At 41.4% G+C, this 23,443-nt stretch overlaps 1 protein-coding gene across 1 annotated transcript; it reads left to right on the top strand.

The window, feature by feature from the left end:
- The first annotated feature begins 3,058 nt into the window (after nucleotides 1-3,058).
- GPR68 (G protein-coupled receptor 68) lies at nucleotides 3,059-23,443 on the top strand. Its single transcript, XM_065839814.2, has 2 exons — nucleotides 3,059-3,174; nucleotides 20,883-23,443. Exon 2 carries the CDS (start codon nucleotides 21,024-21,026, stop codon nucleotides 22,080-22,082), a length of 1,059 nt encoding a protein of 352 aa, XP_065695886.1. The 5' UTR covers nucleotides 3,059-3,174; nucleotides 20,883-21,023; the 3' UTR covers nucleotides 22,083-23,443.

Genomic DNA, 23,443 nt, shown 5'->3' with positions numbered 1-23,443 from the left:
GAAAAAATTGGGTAGTTTGGTCTACAGTAGAAACATCTGAGAGGCACAGGGTGATTAATCCTCAGACATTTAAATGACTGATATTAAGAAATGCAGCAATGGACTGGTTTTTATATCCATTCATAAAGGGAAAAGAAAAAATAAAATTAATTAGGAACATGGAGGATAAGATTTTTATGTTACTAGAAGATTTTTAAGAAAAAACCTAGCCAAAGGACGGAGACATTGCCAGAGGAGAGGCAGAATCTTCCTCAACAGCAATTTAGGAGAACAAGCTAAAGCTCTGGGGGAGGTAGTCTAGTTTTCCTTACTAGGCCTCAGGGTAAGGAGGTGGTCCAGGTGACCTCCTTCCTGCTGCATTTCTGTGGCAGCTGTGACATTTATAGTACCAGTTTAGCTCCATTCTTTTTGAAGCTTGTTCTTTCTCGTTGTGACACATGCAACCCAGGAGCTATTCAATTCAGTGGAGTTACTTAATCATCACACACTTCAAAATGATTTGACCAGAGCGAGTGAAAAGCAAGAATTGCCACTTGCACTGAATGATAGATGTTTGTCAGCTTTAATAGCTGCTGTATAATTCATGGAGATAAAAGGCTATAAAAGCTGTCATTTCTTTTCATTTTTAGAGTTTTAAATATGTCCCAACATGCAGTTGCTGTGTGTATGACGGAGTCTGGTCTGCAATAGACACTGTTCTGCGCCTTTCGAAGTGGTGAAGCAGGGCTGACCCAAGCCACCAAAACCCTTCAGTTACCGGCTTTACAGCATTCGCATGCTGAGACAAGCAAAATATAATGGCTGGATGAAAGAAAAGCAAGAAAAGATTTTTCTGGAGTTTATTTTGCTCTGTTAATATTTGGAAAGGGAGGTTTGCGAAAGTGACTGTTTCTGCCTCACCTGCCAGGCCTGATTTACCAGTTGTACTCATCAAGTTCTGCCTTTTTAGTGTACTCTGATAGACATATACTGTTTTATGACCCCGGCTCTGCTTTCTGGGTATTCTGATCACCTGTATCTAACATCTGGTTAACACACCTTTGACCATGTTCACAGTTCAGTGTGGCAGAGAATTGCAGCCAAGTTGGGAAGTAGGGAAGAGATGCTGCCCATGACATTACTTCCACCGGTGTCTCTGCTTTCCCTGGCACCCATGGGGGCAATCACTGTCTGTGGGTCTTCTCAGGACTGCAGCCTGGGCCCTGTGAGAGGTGGAAATGCTTTGCCTACAGCCACCAATGAGACCGGGATACCAGAGTGACATGTGCCTGTGGCAGGGTCTTGGTGAAGGCAAGCAGCCCAATATAATAGTACTCCTCACTGAAGAGTAGTGCACATATTACTAAGGAAGCAACTGCACTTCCTTTTCTTAATATAATCTTTTATAAATTCTTTAAATCTAACAAAAGAGCTTCATTATCTAAGGGTACATAATTGTGAATTAAAAGGCACTGGAACAAATGTTCTACTTTGCTTCCTGAAAGATCCCAGTCTGTGAGATTTTTCTTGATATATGTGTTCTTATATATGTATATAAAAATACATATAAATACTAAATGAGTACTGAAAAAACACACAAACAAAAAAACAGAGAAAACACAGAGACGGGGAGCATTCCAAGTAGCTCTGATAAATTGGATACTAACCCTTCATATTCTTTATTCTTCTGCATGAGGTGTACAACCCTGGCTGTTCCCCTGGCTGCATCTCTGCCATCCCCAGAGCAGCATGGTGAGCCTGCAAAGGGCCGTTCTGTGCTTTTTGCAGCCCTTTACTGTCCATATTCAATAATTTCCTATTTCTCCTGCTGCATCCCTTCTCAGAAACTCAGAGAGGATCATTACCCTTGTAGATAATTTTAGATCTCTGATCTGTCAGAGGCCCTGGCAGAGGAAGGGCTCTGCCATCTGGTAGCCTGTCATACCTGAAGAGCCCTTTGCCTGCGTCTGGAATGAGGAGTTATTTTTGATGCTGATTCTGACGTTAGCCATGGGTGCTCCTGGAGTATTTCCAGGTTTTGTAAATGTCATTGTAGCCTCTCCCTGTCTCTTATTGTTGTTGTTTTTGTTGTTTGTTTTTTGTTTTTCTATTTTGATTTTGTGTTTATGTTGTGTTGCTCTTCACCAGGTTGGAAATGGAGAACATGTCTCGGAGTACCTTGCACAAGACTCCTATTTTCAGACTTACCATCTCTGGCCACCCTTGGAGCACTGTTGGCCCATTGCAGTGAGCAGAGGGGAACTCTCATTAGGTTGATATATTGGGCACACAGAGTCACCGCTGTCCCTACAGCAGCACGGCAGAGCGCTACTTCAGGTGGGTTACATCCCAGTTCAGACTCTGAACTGGTAACAGCTTTCATTTCCAGCTTCAGTGATGTAATTCGTACCTTTCTGTTATTTTTAAGTGTAGTGCATTTCAGTTTGAATGACAGACACTTTAATACATGCCCCATGGTGCAATTTTCTCTCCTGTGGAAACAGGAGTAGTGATGTGAGTTAGCAGGAGGTCAGATTTTACATCTACTACAGTCTTCCTGAATGACCTTGAACAAGCCTTTTGATCTGTTTATGCCTCAGTCTGTCTTGGTGTGAGAGAGGAAGGAACCTCGCCTCACAGCCCTCAGAGATGTTCCTGTGTGCAGAAATCAGCTTCTGCTGTGTTTAGACATAATGAAGATCTTATCTCAGCAAGCCCGAGGAGCAACTTACTGTAAATACTACTAATAACAACACTCTGTATACTTTGCACGAGGCAACATCTGTGTGTGCTTAGATAATCTGTATTTGTGCTTTGCACCAGCTGCTGTGATCATAGTGCAGTTGTCTGCCGGTTTGTGTCTGTGACGGTAGGTACAGGCGTGAACACCGCTCTGTGTGCATTGCCATCTCTGTATCCAGTGTCTGCTTTTGGCACTCTCGTCTGTTTCATTTATGAATGAGTGGGTGAGGGAGGAGAGGGCTGGGCTGGGCTGGCTCCTTTGCTGTTAAACCATAAAGAGCACAGGAGCTGAAACGCAATCTCCTCCTCCTTCCCCGCGCTGTTTCAGCGACAGCTCTCTCACAGCTGGGAGGAGGACAGCCTCGCCAGCAGCCCGAGCAGGAGCTGGGAAAAGGGAAGTTTTGTGCTGTTCACACTGCAAGGAAAACCTCTTTGCATAAACTCTGCTCACAGGTGAGTCTAATTTTTTATCAATTCATTCTTAAAAGCAAGTTAATTTTCTGTCATTGAGCCAGGTTATACAAGGTTATGACCCCTGGAAAGGTGGGAGGACAGGATTTTGGCTAGGTTGTCAAAGCAAAACAACCAGGCAGTCCAAGCACTCAACCAGAGCAACATGTCACAAAAAATTCACAACTTCAAAATTAATTTCTTTGACAAGTTCCCATTGGGGAGTTTGGGATTGGACTAGATGATCTTTTGAGGTCCCTTCCAATCCCTAACATTCTGTGATTCTGTGATTAGTCAGAACTTTGAATGAAAGTTCTTCTGAAAAAACTTTCTGGGCTCCACTTAGGTGCAAAGAGATCTGAATGTTGAAGCTGTGTTGATGAAAGGGAATTGTTAGGATAAACTGGGAAACTGTTTCATGTTTGCAGCAGGGCACCAGAGCAATAGCCAGTAGGTGAATTCCAGTAGTCATTTTCAGAAAACTTAGTAGGACTGTCTAAGTTAACTAGATATAGGCTACTTTAAATGACTAATAAGTGATTTAAATACTTAATTCCCCTGAGAACACAAGCCAAAAGTTACACCTACATGTGTACTCTGTGTACACATATGTAGATTTGTCTTTGTATCTCAAAAGTATGCCATTACTATATTTTCCAAACAGTAAGCCACTTTTCTTGCTGCTCTTCAGAACCTGACTTGGGAAACTTGAAATGTGAAGGTTTGTTTAGTGAAATTCATTTTGTTAGAAATGTATCTATTATTTTTTCTCTTTCTTTTTAATAGGATTAAAAACCTTTGTTTATTATTGTAGGTTGCCTGTGTTACAAGTACATTTTTCTGGTTCTTGGGAGTCTTTGTAAAGCAACAAGAAAAGTAAAACAGTGAGTGATCAGCTCCATGTGTGCAGGGGGAGCAGAGAAATAGAGTTTAGAAGAATGAAACAACCTTGTTATGTTCTTTTCTGTTCAGAACACATGCAGACATTTATTAATAAATATTTAAGGAAACTTAACACTGAGGCAGGGAAAAATGGCTACATGTAGGCTCATAAGACATGTCACTGTCATTGTGAACGTTAAGGGACTTTCTGAGCAATCTGTTAATCAGCTCCCTCTGTGACTTTTTCCACATTAGCACCCTATGCTCACACTGGCTGCAGAGGAGTATGATGTCTGACCACTTCTTCTTTCAAGTTTGCTTCAGTCAAGAAGCCAGTAAAAGTGCCTTCATTCCTTTTCTTAGAACATAAATCTTTTACTGTCCTCACCTTTATCCTTCCTGCCTCCTCATCATATTGCCAGTACGTTGTTGTTCCCCCATATCATGCTGCTTCTTCACATGGTAGTTATAAGGTCTTTCTGCTACATGAGGCAGAAAGTAGCTGCTTCAGCTCATTTTATGCTTGGTGCTATACAGCAGTAATTTAGGTGATAACATACACTGTACACATGCAAACTTTTAGGAGTCTTTCCAGGGTCTGGTGAGTACACCATGAGAAAATGTCATTCTGTGATAGCAAGGCACAGCTCAGGAGGTTGACAATGCCTACTTCACAGCATTGTGATTTGAATATCACAGTTTTAAATGAAGAAGGATGTGACAGTTCCTATATCTCATTAAAAAAAATCTCATCTCACTTGACATCTGCAGTGAGATGTTTTTATCTCATTTTGTGGCTGGTGGACAAAATCTGATTTTTTTTGTTCTAGGACCTGAGGAGTGTAAGCAATCCTAGACAGTGGGAAAAGAGAGAAGGGAGATGTAGCAAAGGGGAGAGAAGGGAGGAAAGTTAATCCCAGCCGAACCAGGTGTACATAGGTGCCATCATACTAGATGTCATCAAATAGGATGACCCTGGGGGATGGCTGGTTCCTGAGGTTAGACAGACTGGAAACTTCTTATTTGTGGCTGAGCACAGTTGCACAGGGACAAGCGTATAAGGATGTGGGCATCAATGTAAGTTTTCCTCCCCTAACCAGCTGATCCTGTAACTTGGCATCCCATTGAACAGTGCACGGAGTAGAACATTTTTTCTCTGCCAGTTTTTCTAGACCTGACCTGAGAGTGCATTTGTGTTGCCTTGGGGCTTCACTCCCACTTGACTATTCTTGTGCCAGTGTGGTGATAACCAGAGAAAAAGTTATTTCAAACTTGGGAGGACATTTACACAACTTGCTAATTATTTTTAAGTGAACTGTAAGAAGAATTCTGGAGAGTGAACTCCAGATGTGGTGGCCTTGTGAGGCTCATTACCTTATAATTAGCTGAGTATCTCCTCTAAGAGGTTTGTTTTTCCTGTAAAGCTTATTCTGAGTGGCTTTTAATGCTTGTTATGAATTACTATGCCAGCTGAAGCATTTGCAGAGCTGCTGTCCCTGACAGCTGATAGCAGTTGGTTTCAAAAAAGCAAAGAACAGCTTTAATGTTTAGAAGAAACTGGCCAGTCATTTCAAGTAAAGGTATTAGTAATTAGCAGCAGCTAAAAACAAGATTGCAGTTTATTCTCTGAGGGGTGCATCTCCTGTACTTCCTTTTTCTCCACTAGAAACCACACTCTGAACTGTTAACCTAGCGTGTAGCAAGGGGAGAACTTCATCCAGAAGCTGTAGCTAATCTGTCCAAAAAAGAAAAAAAAAGACTAAAGAATAGGTTTCAAACACTGTTAGAGGGAATTTGAGAAACAGACTCACCTGAAGGTATGCTCTGTTCCTCTCCATGGAGTCCCCTTGCCAGAAATTGTTTCTGTGGTGACGAATTTGTTTTCAGCTGGGTTGTCTTGGTATTTGATCTGGGGTTGCTTAGGCTCAGATCTGTCACCATGCCAGAAGCAAACAGAAATGCAAAACTGATGTGGTCTACAGATAACGGAGAGGACACACTGCTGCTGTTGCTGTTACATTTGCTCCATGAGAGATGTTCTCCTGACATTCTCCACTCAAAAATTGCTAGGGACAGTGATTGCTGCTAGGATGAGCTGAGTCTCTCATTTCTCAACATTGTTGCTTTCTTCCACAAGCTTTCAGTCTTCCTTTCTCTCACATTCTTTGCTATGAGTTGACAGCAAAGACGCAGAGCTTTGAAGATAGATTAGATAGCTGACAGAGGAAGGGGAGATCAAAAATGAATGCATTACAAAAACAAATGCAAGCAAACTATCAAACTTAAGTTACATTAATAACACCTGAATAAAATTATTAAATGGGCAACCAGTAGGGAAGGATGGAAATGTTATTACAGAGATCTCTTGGTTTGACTTTTTTGTAACTCAATATTTTAGTAACAATTAGAATTCGATCTGGAAACACTGTGTCTTCCATCTGCCGATGGAAGAAGGAGAATTTTTACTCGGTGATGGATAATGATTCAGCATCTATGCACATATCTAATTAGAGGATGTATCTGTTTTATGCTCCATATTCAAGAAGTGATCAGACATAGCTTTTGAAATAAGAATTGTCTTTAAAAGTAAGAAGAGTATTAGACTGAGATCCCTTAACTTACCATGTCAGGATGTTATTATTTGGAATTTGAACTTGTGTCCAAATTTCAGAGATAATCTTACACCTCCACCTCAGAGCAGGACCAGGAATTCTGAACAGCTCCCAAGTTTGGAATCCCACATCTCCTGTGCTGACTTTTCCATCTTCCACCCAAGAGCTTGTCAGAACTCCCCTGTAATGTGTATTTGATTCTCTCCCTTTTCTCTAGCCAGATGCATGGTGGGAAGCGTGACTGGTTTACAGAAAGGTTGTTGCTTTTGCTGTGAGTTGCTTCTCTGATACTATAAAAGGCTTTTTCATTTCTGTAAGGTTGTGGTTCTCCAACTATGTTTGCAATTTTTGTGTTGAACCTCTTTTATCTTGATTAATACCTTTATGGTGGGCTGGTTGTTCCTTCCAATTTTCTTTAAAAGAAATCTAGAGAAGGACCAGTCAGTTTTCAAGCACATGGATGGATGAGTTTGTGCCTCCAGACAGGATACTGGGATTTGTCTTCCAGAAGAGAGGTGGCAAACCTGAAAGAGCACTGACACAGGAGAAGTGGTCAGTCACTGGTGTGGATTCCAGTGTCATCCAAGAGTGGACCGGACAGGAGCTGGAAAGAACATTTAGGCCCTTAGACAGGACACTGAAGTGCAGGAATTCAGCAGCACGGTGCTAAGGAAAGCTTCTCATAGCATATGCAAGGCCAGACAGAGGTAGAGAGAGAGAGGCTGTTTCAAGGTATGACAAAGAAAAGGGTGGGGGGATGACAAGCTCGTATACATTGGGAAATGAAGGAACTTGGGCGTAATGGAAACCCAGACTTTGTTTAAATCTTAATGAAAGCAAGACACTAGTACTAAAAATCATGAGTGCTAAGAGAATTTTAAAATTAAAATTGAGGGAATTGAGGAAATGAAAATTCAGGAGATGAAAATGCAAGCAAGCCTTCAGAGAGATATGCTAACACTTTGTTTGGAATGTTATATCCATTGGCAACTTGGTTGTTGGAGTCCTGGATCCTCAAGAGAAAAGAGAAAGAGAGGACCAAAGTTTTCAATAGTCATCTAGTGACTGAGAGCAACAACAAGGGAAAGAGCACAGAGGAAAACCTCCTTCAAGGCGTGCTACTTCTACACATTCGTGAGAAGTCTGAGAGACAACATCAGAGAACACACCTTACATGTGAATATTGACTTAGATCTACAGGAAACTTGGTTCATCTCCAAAAGGGAAACTGGAAATTTGAAGACGCACAAATGCCTGGACACATCTCCTCCTCCAGTGCTGTATCCAAGGAAGAAATACAGAATCACAGAATACGGAACAAAAAAAGACTCAACCAAGTCTGAAAGGAAATTAACACAGCTAAACAGCAGCATGTGGAAGGGCAGCCAGTGTGCTAGACTAGACAGAGTTGGATCTAGAATAGAAACACGTTTGAAACACACAATAGGGATCAGTGTGAGCTGGAAACACAAACGTGGTACGAAGGCACAGAAGAATTATTCCTGTGTTAAATGGTGACAGTGCACGCCATGTTTGGTGCTGCAGTTGAACAGGCTCTTATCCTATGACAAATTTTGTCTCTTTGATTAAAATAAATCCAAACAGAAAAAAAAAAGAATGAAGTCAAAGAAAAATGAGACAAAGAAGGGAAAACTCTCCAAATGTTGTAAACAGCTTTTCACTTTACCGTGTCTTCAAATTTTTGCTGTATAAAATGAATCATGTACTGAATCATATGTACAGAAAATAGCATTTAAAAGAGGGATGACTTTATTGAGTGTATCATTATTTGCTGATGCATGGACTAATGAAAATCTCAACATTTTTCTTGAACAGGAGATGTGCTCAATCTTTTTAGACATGGCAGAATTTCAACCACATTTCAGTTAGACCTAGCAAGCAAAATTTTTCTCTCACACAGCCTTTGCTATTTGTCAGACGTTATTAGTCAAACACTGATTACTGATGTCCCAAGCTACTGCTTGTCACCAGCACTGCAAAATTGGTTATATTCACTGAACTATCAGTAAAGGAGGAAGAAAAAATTGTACAGATGGATGTTTGGTTGCTTTCCAAACTAGTTTTGGTTAATGAGATAGTTCTGTTTAGAGGGCATGATGTGCTGTAACTTGGGTTTAATTATACCTTGTTGTGATTGGAGGCAGTGGCATTATAAAAGATGCAAGCAGAAAGAAGATTTGATCCTTGATTTGGTGTCCAACTTGTTATGTTTTCAAACAAAAGTTTTCGCTTTTAACCAGTAAGTGACGCTGGGGAGGCTCAACAGAAGAGACTACCTTGCATGTTGTGGGCATCCCATTTCTGTGAGCGCAAATGGGTACAGGGCAAGTTATTCTCAATATTCACAACTGCTATGTCTGTATAGTGCCATAAGTACTGGGCAAAGATCCAGACTAACACCTGGCTGGCTCAGCCCGGCCTTGGTGTGTGCTGAGTGGTATGGGATGCCAGCAGTGTCTGAGCCCCACCTGCTGCAACTGAGTAGCCCATGCTCAGGGTGCTGAGATGTCAGTGCGGTGGCTCCCATGGGGCCACAGCTCCCTCTGGGCAGTCACTCTGTGGAGCAGGGGCTGTATGGCTGTCCTGGAGGTAGAGGAGCACGCTGACAAACCAAGGAAGGCAAAAATCATTGAGACATAGTTTAGATGTGACCTAAACCTTAAGTCACTGATTTCTATGCAAGACATCTGGTGTTGCCTGATGGAGCACCGTGCTGGTGTCAGAGCAGGCTGCAACATCAGAACAGGCAGTAATACAGAGTTTGGAAAAATGGATCAGAAGAGTGATTTTCCCCAGAGCTGTAGATGATAAAATGAGTCAGAACTCCTCTAGTTCAGAGGTCGAAGTTCCTGTTTCTCAGTCCTAGGCTACAACACAGTTGTTCCAGTCCTTGTTCCTTACTGGTAATATTGTATGTTGATCATGGCTTATGTGGCTTCTAATCAGTAACACCTGCGTAATCTTGGCTTTTCTTGTATTGTCATTTTAAATGAGGATCAGGAGATTGGGCATTACAAGCAGTTTTGTTGCCTATGATTGATTGTTACTCACCTGCTTCTTGTGCAATAGAGACAAGACAGTGCCTTGGTTTCTGTGCCAAGGAGGGTTGGGAGGGAGAGGGAAGTTGAGTTGGCTGAGGTTCTTTCTAGTTGAGGAAAAAGGTAAATTTGGAGTTGTTCTCTGAGGAACACAGAAATTTAAGTTTTCTGCAGAAAGTGTTGTGATATGTTTTCCTCCACCCACTGTCCTGTACTCAAGGAAATAATCTACGAAGCCTCTGGGAGGTGTCCCCTGTGAGTAGGAGCTGGTCACAACAGCTCAGCACTGAAATACTTGGAGGGTCATGTTGTCTACCTGGCTGATCTTTAACAGCAGAAAGGAGGGGGCAGATGAGACTCATTTTAAAAAGCTTTGAGGCAACAATGATGTGACTAATTCCTGTTATGTGATTCACCTCCCTGATACCACTTGGATTGCTTGCCTGAAATTACACATTGTATGAACTTCTTATTACCATAAATAGGGATTTTCCAGAGTGTAGTTTCTTTTCAGCACTTTCCTGTGCTCAGCCAGTTGTTCAGACCTTGCACTTGATAAAAAAAGAAAAAACACCTCAATCCTAGATAAAGAATAAGAAGAAGTCTGAGATATTGGGCTAACTGTGCTTATTATCCTATCTGCCTTCCTTATCCTTTATCTCAAGTTGTCCTTCACACATGTGCAAGCTTCACCTAAGAAGACCAAAGACGTAAAAAACATTAAATGGTGCAGAAGCAGAACATGGGGTTTTTTGTATTAGTTTTTGTTCATGTGAAGTCACAGATTTCATTTCTAGGAAAAACAAAACAACAACTTTCAAACTGAAAAACATCATTAAAAAAAATAATTGGAAAATGATTTGTTTAAAAACAAGAATCCTTTATGGAAGCTGTTTTATTTCATGTTAGATTTATACAATTTGTTTCCATGCTATTGCATGTCACTAAAAGGGATGTGTTACGTCATGTCACCTGGCAAACAACAGTCGAGAATGGAATGGGAAGGTCCTGAGAGCTCTCCAAACATTTCTTTGCCTTCAAGGGGCGTCAACTGGACTGTTCTCAAGATGTTTGCCAAACTTCAGGACCTTCCGTGATTTCAGTCCAACATCCCATGCAGCATCTGTCCCAGTGCTCCACTTGCCTTTGTTAGTGGAAAGCCTTTGGTGGTGTTTAACGCGGTTTCTCTCACCTTTGCAGCAATCTTTAATATGTTTGATGGTTGTTGCTGTGTTTGCCCTCCATTTGGGCTTCTTTAGACTAAACAAGCCCAACTCCTGCGGTCTGCAGCTTTGCTAGATCTCTGACCTTTCCCCTGTGCTTCTCCTGACCAGTCAGTGGATCCCAGAGGATCTGCTCACTTCTGGAAAGCCTTACAGAGATGCACAGGATGGAGGGGTAGTACCTACAGCCAGCTGAGACATCCCAGTGTGATACGGGGGGAGTCCTTGTGTTCACAACAAAGGGTGTTGTTGACTTCAGTATGTGACCCCTGGAACCTTCACATCCTTCGGTCATTCTACTGTAAAATAGGATACGGTTTATTACTGACTTCTTGTATCATATGGAATGCATAATATGTTGTATACAGCAGTTTGCACATCAGGTAACAAAGAAGCTGGATACTTGGTGCTCTAATTAAACTGACAAATGTGAGCCCAGGATAATAATCTCCTGGGTTATTCAGGATTTTTTTATATATATATTGACATTTACCAGGAATGTAACTTTTGTGTTTCAACAAGTCCTCCCTCTGACCTCTCTCAGCATAGCCTACTGGTGTGTGGTACCTTAGCTGTCTTAAGACCATTCAGATGTTCCCAGCTGCTTGCTTTCTAGGTGGCTTCCTGCCTCATTGAGAGTGAGTTTGTTTGACTTACAAAGTGAGTTGAATGTAGAACATACAGGTTTGAGATCGATACTGATTCAACTGTTCCTTACAGAGCTTCATGATCTGCGGGTCAGGGCACTTGTAAGATTAAACTACATTACCATGTACTTGCTGAGGATTTGAACTCCATTTAGAGGTCTTTAAATTATTTGAATTAATTACGTGTGTAATATACGTGGGCTATCTTCATTGGCTTCTAGCTGCACTGCAATCATCAGCCAACACTGTTTATAGCAGGCTGCACAGGTCAAATTTCTCAGCTTATGGTGATGTGCAAACCAGTGCTTTCAACAGGCATTGAATTCACTATGAGGAAAAAAAAAGATTCATGATTCAAATATTTTAGTGTGAACCTGCTACTCAAATCCACACAATGAATTCCTAATGACAAATTTACAAGCTGAAGGCATGAAACCCTCAACTACCCCACCACTGTGGGGCCAGATGGCATCTGAAGTTTTAGTGATTAAATATTTAATGTAACTAGCTTACTTCAGAGAAATGTGGCAAGCAGAAATTAAGAAATTGGAACAAATTCCCAGGATATCAAAGTTGGAGCAAACGGAGTGATTTACCCAATGCTGTGAACAATTACATGTCTGTGTTAGGGAAAATTGGATGTTGGTGACTAATTAGTCTTTTGTTTATGTGGGTTCTGAAAAAATGTTGCTGGTTTCCTTCTTTGACAATAGGTTTATAAATGGAGTCATACAATAATGACAAAAGTGATTTGTAATTCACAGAATACTTTTATGGTTTCCTCCAACTGAAACAGATACACAGAGTAATAACTATTTGCCATAAAGGTTTGTGTTAGAGAAGGCCACTTGCAAGTTAACAAACACTGAATGGATTGTGTACAGACCTAAATTAACTTTAGAAGGGAATTCAATTTAAGGAAGGATGCAGTTTTTGCCTTTTTTTTTTCCCCATTCATGTAAGATGATTTCAGAGGTTTAAAAAGACACAGCCCTTTTCTGCTGCATGCCTCCAGTGCAACGCTCTTGCAAAGAGTAGGACATACAGAGTTTGTTCTTCTAATAAAAAAACACAGAGAGAAAAAGGAAAGTGTAGTGGAGAAGCAGCCTTTCTGATTTACAAACAGAACCAGCAGAAGACAGAAACAAAACTCCTTGCAGCCAACTGCTATTCACAGAGGGGTTTGACAAAATCAGTATTTCTGCACACTTGCTGTTGTAGTGTTTATACTCTTAGGGGCCATGTATCTGTTTTTTAAAGTGGTTAGATTTACTGATAATGGCTTAGAAACTGATCCAATTAAAAAATACATGGTATGGTCAGTAGAGGAATTAATCCCACGCCCTGTAAAGAAACATTGATGGTGCACATAAAGTGAGCTGCACTAAGGAGAGGTGAGCATCTATGTGAAGTACACTGGGGTCAGGAATTAGAAATCTCAAGGTCTCCAGTGCAACGTAATTTTTAACCCACTTGCAGATTTAAACCAGGCTATGATCTTTAATGAATAGAATCATTATTTCTGCTGGACTTTCGTCTCAATATGAGCCATGCCAACTCTGAGCTTAACAAAACCTAGGCCCTACTGAGATGCTTAAGCCAAATCTGGGCACCTTTCTTGTAGAAACATAATGCATGAGACTAGAACTACCTTGGTTTTCTTGCTGCACCCCTTTTCTTTGATCTACCAGGCCAAGTATCACACTGCTGCAGCTTTGCTCTTTCTGGTCCTTGAAATCATGATCAGTGCCAGCTTGAGTATATCTCCACGGCTTTGTATTGTGCCCCTAAGAGTAGCCTTGTAATATGTTGCCTTATCCCAAGTGATGAACAAGGATAAAGTATCTTATTGACTAGAATTGTTTCCACCTCTAATAAATGTGCCTGTTGTCCATTTGTGTTATCTGCAGCAGTCACTGGTGTAGGACATTTGAGTGCTTCAGGAACACTATCAACTTACCTCCAGGAAACTCCTCTCTGTACGGGAATATAATTTTGAATTTCTGAAGACAGAGAAATAAGGATCATATAGTTTGGTTGCCAAAAATATTTGTACTTTTTCTAATTTACCTGTGTATCTCTTAGATTGCAAAATGTTCCAGAGAGGTTTTACCAGCAGTGAGTAGAGACGATAGCTGAGTTTGTGCCCTTTAAGGACTACATCCCATGGTAATTCTTCTCATCAGAAAAAGCATTAATGTAAGTGCATTGTTATCCATCCTGCTGCATACCCAGATATTCCCTGTTACATACTGACAATCTGATTTTTTTTCCAAGCACAGTAGTTCTGCATTTGCCCTCAACAGATTTTGTTTTGTTTTCAGACCAAGATCATCGTAAATCCCACTGATTTTATATACTCCTTCCCAAGTCAGTATCATTTGCTGGTTTAGTAAGTACATTTTCTATGCCTCTCTGAATGGGATGGAAATTATGAAATTATGAATAGATGAAAATACTGACTAACATCCTGGAAAGGGCAGGTTATTGCACAATCAACTGAGTTCATAATTCTAGATCAAGTGGACTGCATGTGGCTGCTTTTGAGCATGATTGTGCAACACATCTGGCAGTACATAATGCCTTTACAATTTCCCAGGTGTTAATGAGAATGTACAACAGGATGTGTCAAAAGTCTTCATAAAACTAAGATGTATTACACTTGTTGCTGCTTGTCTAGCTCTTCAGCCACATAGGTTGTCAAAGATGGGGATGAGATTGGTCTGACCCTCTTGGTTTTTGTTGAATTATGTGTCTCTTATTGCAGGAGCATCTCTAAAGCAGCCTTCCAAGCTGTTTGGCTGCAGTGCTGGTTGCCCTTGCTGCCTCTGTCTTCTCTTCCCTGTTCCCTCCCTGACTTTCACAAGCCCTGAGATGCAGCTGCTGACTCCCTTTCCCACTCAAGTTCTGCCTTCCCCCTGTGCATCAACAGCCCTGGTGTGTGAAGGCTGCATGAGAAAGGAATTGTTTGGGTATCATGGGAGTGAAAGCTGTTGAGAAGGAGGCTGTCATGTCTGAAATCAGGCTGAAGAGGTTATGAGGACAGGGGTGGCTCTGAGCTGTGGCAGGTAGCTTCTGGGACCTGGGGCACTGATATGACTGGGATGATATTCAGGTGTGATGCTGTGTGGGGTGGGACTGACCACTGGCAGGGAGGGGAGGCAACAGGTTCATGAAGTAATCAGGGAAGACGAGAGCAGCTTCCACTGGAGTCCTTTATCCCTTCCAACTCTCCTTTGCTTTCTGCTCACTGGAGCATCTACAGGATCTGCAGCCTGGTAAGGCTACATGTTGCAGGGAAAAGAGGGCCCATCCATGCTTGCACTGGACCTCCAACAGCAAGCAGGTAGGACTGAGGCCAGAGCTTCTGCCATCTGTCAGGGTTTAAGGCAAGGTGGCAATAAACTATGGCAGACGCTCTGTTATCCCTTTTACCCTCCCTCCACCCTCTCCTTTAGATCAGAAAGATGATAAGGAAGATAAGGAGGAAGGGAGACTTAGACTTCAAGTTGGAAGGTTTTAAAGGGTTTTACTAATGCTACTACTAAATAGCGACTATATACAAAATATACAAAACTAATCTTGAATGCTCGACATGGAACTGTCGTCATTCCAGTGGTGGCAGAGCTGGGTGGGCGGAGCTGGCGTGGCTCCAGCAGCTGTAGGACAGGTACCCAGATGCCATGGGTGGGACTTCGCAGCAAACGGGAAACTGGTTGCAGGGATTGCAGGGCCTCAGGCCTAGTATCAGAGGAATGCAGAAAGGGTCCTATCTAGATTCTGGCCGTGGTCAGAGAGGACTTGACCCTCGTGATCACCCTTTTATATAGGGGGTATGCCGATTATGGGATGGAATACTCAGTTGGTCAGTTTTAGTCACCTGTTCTACCCACCCTTCCTTCCAAATATGTCCCGTTATCAGTTAACCTTGGTTACCATTGGTCCTGTTATCATCACCAAGTACAGCATCCAAGAAAAATATACAGGCACTTAGCTGAGAGGAAAAATCACTAAAAGAGAAAACTGGTTTTGTTTTTAAGAAAACTAGGACACCATCTTTCTGAGACATGGCGTGAAGTGCAACTGCCAACCCCAGCTGAACTTCATCTTCTCCTGAGGTACAGCAGTGCTCACTCAGGGTCAGTCTCTGCAGCTGTGAGTCACTTCTGTAGATGCGTAATATGTGTATTGATTGTCTGATGGCTGGTTCTGGTTGAAGCTAGGCTGACTGGTAGATAATTATCCAACTACTCTTTTCACAAGACAAGTGTTATGCCTGTTTTACACCAATTTCTGAAACATCATCAGCAGTAGCTCACAAACTGCTTTAGCTAATTCCCCCAGAGTACACATAGACTTTCAAAATATCTGTTAGCCTCTGCTTATCTATTTTTCCTATGCCCCCATCCTACTGTTAAAAACAATTTTGTTAGATTCTGGTTCACAGGTTTAGTTCTAAAGACTCAAATAAAAAATAACAGCAAATATTTCAGCTATGTTTTGATCTAAAATATGTGCTTGTGCCTCATATGTACTTGTCTTTCTTTACCCTTCCTTTTCATGTGTGTGTGTTAATAGAATCATCCTTCATTGCCTTCTACTTGTAACCCTTTTAGAATTCATAGAACCATATAATATTTTGGGTTGAAAGTGGCCTTCAAAGATCATGTAGTCCAACCCCCCTGCAATGAGCAGGGACATCTTCAACTAGATCAGGTTCCTCAGAGCCCCATCCAGCCTGGCCCTGAATGACTCCAGAGATGGGGCATCTACCACCTCCCTGGTCAACCTGTGCCAGTGTTTCACCATCCTCATTGTAAAGAATGTCTTCCTTACATCTAGTCTCTTTTAGTCTGAGACTGTTACCCCTTATCTTGTTGCAACAGGCCCTACCAAGAAGTCCATCCTCATCTTTCTTATAAGGCCCATTTAAGCACTGAAAGGCCACAATAAGGTCTCCATGAAGTCTTCTCTTCTCCAGGCTCAGCAACCCCAACTCTCTCAGCCTGCTCTCATAGGAGAGGTGTTCCATTCCTCTGATCATTTTTATGGCCCTTCTCTGGACCTGCTTCAACAATTCCTGCTTTTAAATCATACTTCTTCCAATTGAATCCAAACATGATTGTGCCATTTCCTTGTACTCAGTCACACAGCCCAACTTCCACTTTCTTCTACTTAAACCAACCAAACCGAACTAAACATACACCACAAACAAAAACAAAAGCCAAAACCCACAACCAACAAAACCCCCAAAAACTTGCTCTAAGGATATTAGCCAGTTTCTACCTATTTTATATTGTCTGACTGGTCCCGAGTCTATGCTGCTGGTCATTGCTTCCCAGCCTCTTTACCTGACTTATTTTTCCAGGCTTTGTGAATCAAGATCAAACCAAGCTGACGAACCCTTGACTATCTGGGGAAATTTAGTGTGTAAATTTAAGGGCTGGTGTTTGTGTAGGTAATGATCTGAACCAAATCCTAAACTGAAACAACCCCAGGTTTCTGATTCCAAGATATGCAGCCCAGTCCAAGTCCTGCTATGACAGCCAAATGGCTCAGGCCTGTCTGCATTGTGTGACCAGTGCAGGGACAGATTAAACAGCAAGAGAACTACTGTCACATAATGGTGCATGACCAGGTTATTCTCCCTGTTCATGGAAACGAGTGCTTTGCAGATGAGACAAGCTGTGTACAACTTTTGCAAAGGCCTACAAGGGAGTCTTTTGGCGTAGTCCCATTTGTCTCTGCTAAAAATACATAGGTCTAATTGCAGACAGATTTCTTATGAGGAAAATTGTAACAATGTTCACTGAAGCTAAAAAACCACCCATGGTCTGTGCCAGTACTTGATTGGAGCTGAAGAGACTGTAAGTGGCTCTGAGATATTTCCCATGCTGACACCAGCAGACAGCGCTTTGCACCTGAGCTGCTCCATGGTTCATGGTGTGAGGGGGACATCACGTTTTTGTCAATGTTTAAGGCACAAAGAAGTTTGGAAAGAAAGAACCTGTTGTTGAACTGTCCAGTGAATAATGAAAATTGGCTCATTTAAACCAAGAAAAAATGAAGCACTCTGAACCTCTGTGATTCTTGGCTTCATTTTTCATCCAGGGACAAGAGAATTGTTTAGACCTTGTGTAGATGGCAAGAGTCTTCTAGTTTGTTTCCAAGACTTGGGCTTAGAAGGGTATAATCTGAAAGATGTGGGCACATATGAGAAAGAAATATTGCCTGGAAATATCTGCTGACTTGTGATACTGAAGGTGTTAGATAAACTATGTTCTAAAAAATTACACAGCTGCACTATTTCCATATTAGAGCTGCCTAAAAGGAATGCCTGTGTGTTCCCATTCATAACTGCTTTCAGCTTTATGATTATCTGCACCCCAGATGTTTTTAATACAGCAATTTTTTCCATTTTTCTCTCCTTCCTATGCAGACAAGGTCAGTAAGCAATGGGGGAGCTATTTGTCTTTTCTCTCTTGTACCTTGCATCACCTTTCCTTCAGCTTCCACTTTTCCAGACAGCTTGTAAGTTGTCATGTATTATGTTCTTAATAACAGGGTGGGCTCTTCTGCACCCATCTGTTTAACACTGCCATTGCAGTACTTTGATGTCAGTTCTGTTGAAAAAGCAGAGTTTCCCTTCCTGGCTGGTGCAGAACTAGGTTTAGTACTACTTGGTGCTGGGGGAAAGGTGAACTTTGGCTCCTGAGCCTGTCACTAGTTGGGCACAAGGGCTCAAAGGCACAAACTTGTCCCAGAGCCCATGTGCTGAGGAGGCCGGAATGAGGGAAGGAGTTCCTGGCTCACAGCTGCTGCTGCCCAGAAGAGCAGTGTAAGAAAACTATTGCACAAGCAGAACTCTGGATCTTTGTTTTTCATCCCCATCTTTGAAACTGGGGAATGTTTGTCAGCACAGGGCAAACAGACCCCTAGCAGCCAGCCTTCTCTTTCTGCTGTCTGAAACAGCCCACTCCAGACCTTCCTCCAGGAGCAGGAAATGTTGCTGTAACCGTAAGTGTATATTGTATTAGCATAATGTCATATCAATAAGACTTTTGCTGTTCTTGACAAGACTTCTATGCTAAAGAGAAACTATTTTTACAATAATGTTCTCCATGACATAAACGTAATTTAATACAACCATTTTAGTTCTTATAGGAAAAGAAGCATTTTCAAAATCAGGGCAACTGTAGGGTACATCTTCTTTTTCTCATACTGTGATGCATATTGACTCAGCAGCTAACACTGAACAAAGTGCTGTTGAGCTATGCTAGACATATAAAGACAATTCTGACTTCTCAAAATTGTCTTCAGCTTTCACATTACTATTTGACCTCATCAACAGGAGCTGGACATTGACTGGACACTTTTAGTTGGTAGATTGGATGGCGGATCCTAGAGTTTTAGTCATTTGAGGCTATAAGTAGGTGTACCAATCATCCTGAGCAGGCGAACTCTTACATGTAAAAGTCACCAAATTATTATACAAAACTGAAATGGTACCAAACACAAGCTCAAATACAATTGTACTTGGCCTGTATCTCTGGATTGGAAAAAGTGAGGTGGGGTAAGCAGGTTATCAACCCTGCCTCAGCAAAGATTCTGTGCACAGTCCTTGTGGGTGTGGAGACAGGTGTCCTGTAGACAGAAAAGCTGTGTGATGGTTCTGAAGCCACTGAGAAATGCAGAGTGCACTGGGTGCTGTTACAAGGGAGCTAACAACCCCTAAGTAATAGTCCTTTAGGAAGTCAGTACATAACTTTAGCAAATAATTTCTTTTGTACATGTCTGCACTGTTGACGTTATCATCATTACTCTGTGGGAAGGTTACTACAGTCTCTTGGTGCAAAACTGAACCATTGGTATCTCTGACCAGGTCCCTGTGCAGCGTTTCTCCTGCTGTGCTTGATTTACCTGTAGTAACTATTGTGCCACCCACAGTGGAAGGGGTGAGTCTCTCAGTCCCCAAAGGAGCTCTGAGAGAGCAAGAGGAGGAGAGCAGAGCTAGCGCTGTCCTAGACCTGACCACTCCTCCACACAAGTTGCGTTGGACAATGAAGTTAGAGGATTTGCCAGAGATGAATTTACGTTCACCTGTTGTTTCACGACTGACTGTCTCTGAGATTTCCAACAACACTTTCCCTGAAACTGAGGATGATGTTTGTTGTGTCTGTTGATGCGAAAGAGGAAAATCAAAGGAATGAAAATCATGTTCTAATTTTAAAACATTCACATGTGTCCTTCAGTTTGAACTAAAAGTCTTTGCAGCTTTGGTCACTTATTTCAGCCAGGCAATTCTTTTCTGGCCCAAAGGAGGTTGGTTTTCTTTTCAATTTCTATAGGAGTAGAGCCCACCACAGTTTAAAAAAAAAAAAGTGACCGTAACATCCTAAAGTCGTGCAGCTGACAGTAATTTTACTGTGGTGTCATCATGCTTTTATCAGGATTGCCTTGGAAAAATTTATATGTTCCTAGACAGGACAGAAGATTATGACAAAAATACAAACTAGATAGTAAACAGGAAAAATCAACAAGGCCTCATCTTTGTCCCTGGATGGTGCTGTCTCCTTATATTCATATTCAATGAAGATGGAAAGGAAAGATAAAAATATATATATAGTACCAGTAAATGAGTGGTTTTGAGAGTCGATGGCAAATAAGGAACCTGTGATAGCATGATCTGCAGAACTGAGACCACGTGGATACGCTGTACCTGATTTTTATAGTCTCCTTCTGACAGAGAAAGGCAGCTGGCCTTCAGGGTGGTATTTACAAGTAACTCTGAGAGATACTGCTAAAAATTCCATTTTCTTCATCCTGATGAGTTGAACTGTGTATTCCATGGTATCTTGTATCTAAAGGGGAATTTAAGAAATGGAGATTAAATACCAATGGATTGTGTGTCCCCTTCATCTTCTAAGGAAGTCTGAGAGGGTTGCTGATTAGCCAGAGACTTTTTTTTCCATTGTGCATAAATCAGATTACTGCTTTTGTGCCTGATCTGCAAAACAGAACTGATATTTCTTCACCTTCTAGATACTTGCAAAGTTAAGTAATGACTGTTTGTAATTTGTTTTGAGGTTTTTGAACACACAATTTTCTGGTACTTTTCTGGTAAGTACTAGGAGTTATTCACATGAATCATGATTTCCCAGACAGGTTTTATCTTCTATGAAAGACTATAAGAAAATTTAGGGCTAGGAAAAGGTAGCTTACTGAAAACTGTACTATATATTTGACAATCATATCCACTCTGAAGATTTACCTGTGTTTTACCTTCAGGTTATTAACATCCTGCAGCAAATCATCACTTCAGCCTGAAGGACTGTGGAAGAAATAAGCAATGCATGAAACTGGATGAAATTAAATTCTACAGCTATTCATTCGGGACCCTGATGAGTGATACACAGGGGGAGGTAGAAGATGGTCAATTTCACAGAGAATGCAACTGAGAAGTGCAATATTAATCATGATATCCACCAGACATTATCCCCCGTGATATACATATTTGTATTTATATTAGGCTTGCCAGCTAACTGCCTGTCACTGTACTATGGGTATTTACAGATCAAAGCTAAAAATGAATTGGGTATCTACCTTTGCAATTTGACTGTAGCAGACCTGCTCTACATATTTTCTTTGCCTTTTTGGCTTCAGTATGTTTTACAGCATGACAATTGGACCTACGATGAGCTGCTGTGCAAAATTTGTGGCATCCTCTTGTATGAGAACATCTATATCAGTGTGGGCTTCCTCTGCTGCATCTCCATTGACCGCTATCTCGCAGTAGTGCACCCTTTTCGGTTCCAGTGCTTTCGGACTATGAAGGCTGCTGTGATTGTAAGCATCGTTATCTGGACCAAAGAAATAATTACATGCTGCTTTGTTTTTAGACACGCGGAGGTCAGTATGGATGCTGACAGCCATGTGGTGTGTTTTGAGCATTACCCCATCAAAAAATGGGAGCACAATGTCAATTACTACCGCTTCTCTGCTGGCTTCCTTTTCCCCTTCTTTCTGCTGGCCTTTTCTTACTGTGGGATTTTACGAGTTGTCCACAAGAGTCATGGAACTCAAAAGAAGAAGAAAATCCAAATTAAACGACTGGTTTCAAGCACTGTTTTAATTTTTTTGGTTTGCTTTGGACCATACCACATCCTACTTGTGATCCGCAGCTTGTTGGAGAACAACTGCTCATTTGCTGAGAAAATATTTAATATTTACCATGTTTCTCTCCTGCTGACTACTTTTAACTGTGTTGCTGATCCAGTATTGTACTGTTTTTCCAGTGAAAGCACTTACCAGAACTTTGCCAAGATGCGAGACTCTTGTTTAACTTGTTTAGGGTGTCTGAGGACCAAGACAAAGGAATCCTATCCGCTGAACCCTCCAGAAAGTCCCAAGAGGTCACGGCATGAGCAACAACCAGATGGTGGTACTGAAAGGAAAGACTCCTGCACAGCTAACATGGGCAGCCTATAGTATTCATCAAAAAAGGACGTTAATCTAAAATCTGCGGCTGTGGCTGTGTTTGTGTATCTATCTGATTTATCCATCTGTTACAACAGTGTTACTTCCCAAAGGCTTATCAGCAATGCAGTGCAGTGAGGTCATTTCTGGAGGTGCGTAGACCTTGGCAATAGTGAAGAAAACACAGGCTAAGTCAGCTCAGTACAGTCACGTGCCTGTTGTCATTGTGGTACCACTTAAAACCTGCTCTCTTGATGACTGCATTGACTGGAATAAGAAACACTCTCATGGTGTGTGGTTCTGCTGAATTTGTCTTTAACTGCTTTCCGTTTGCCCCTGTAGCACCTGGAGAAAATAATTCTCTACAAGCTGTCATCAGCTGTTGAAAAGGTTGGAGACAAAACAAATTAAATGTCCCCATATGTACTTTAAAAAAGAAAGAAATTTTAAAAAGCATTTCTGTAACATTCCCGTAATTCTTGGAAATAACTTCTCCTTCAGCTAGTCTTGAGGCCTGCAGAGATTGTGCCAGAACCAGCCTTCCAAAACACCTAATCTAATAACATGAGATGTTCTGGGAGAACATGCACAAGGAACTTAGCATCTGGTGAGACCTCCAGTCTGTTGATTGAGTGTTGAATTTCAGACTGTTGAACCTCATCATAAAGCTCCTATTGACTTCCAGAGGTAGGAGATCTCTTGGCTTTGATGCAGATAAATAATTTGATCTGTTGACTTGGTAAAGAACTGGAGGTTGTCAGTACATGAGGCATTTTGAACCCCTGAACTTCTCCTTGCTAAGGTTTGGATTGTGTCCTTCGCAACTTTTGTGTGTGGCACAGCATGGAACATACAGGCAATTGAACGTTAAATGGATTTAATTAAGTAATTAATTAATTGAACTGTTAAGTGGATTCTGTTTAAAGTCTGTTTTTTTCCCCCACAGATACTATAGCTGAGGGATTGGTCACTGTTTAGTAAATAGAGTATCAGAAATATGTATGAATGATCTGTTTCCTGTTTACATAAAAAACAAAATAGAGGAATAAGTGGAGGTAATGGCAGTTAAAGATGTGGAAGTTGTGCTCTATCATATTGTTTCTACCACTTCTTCCTCTCTAGGTTTGTTTGTTTGTTTGTTTTTCTCTATTATATTAATGAATCTTGTATGATTCTTCTTTGTGACCTGCTCATCTGTAACTGTTACACCATGAATAGTGCCTTGTCCTTTCACTTCTCTGGTTCCAAACCTTTCTTGAAACACTTCTCTCTCTGCAACCTGAAGCTGAAAACTTGCAACAGTACGATAGGTTTTGTTTCTTCTTCTTTTTTTTTTTTTTCTTCTTCTTCTTTCTTTTTCCTTCTTTCTTTTT

This window comes from Patagioenas fasciata, chromosome 5 (assembly GCF_037038585.1).
Source record: "Patagioenas fasciata isolate bPatFas1 chromosome 5, bPatFas1.hap1, whole genome shotgun sequence".
NCBI classification, from domain to species: domain Eukaryota; kingdom Metazoa; phylum Chordata; class Aves; order Columbiformes; family Columbidae; genus Patagioenas; species Patagioenas fasciata.
The sequence above is the reverse complement of the archived record's forward strand: the minus strand, read 5'-3'. Positions and strand labels throughout refer to the sequence as shown.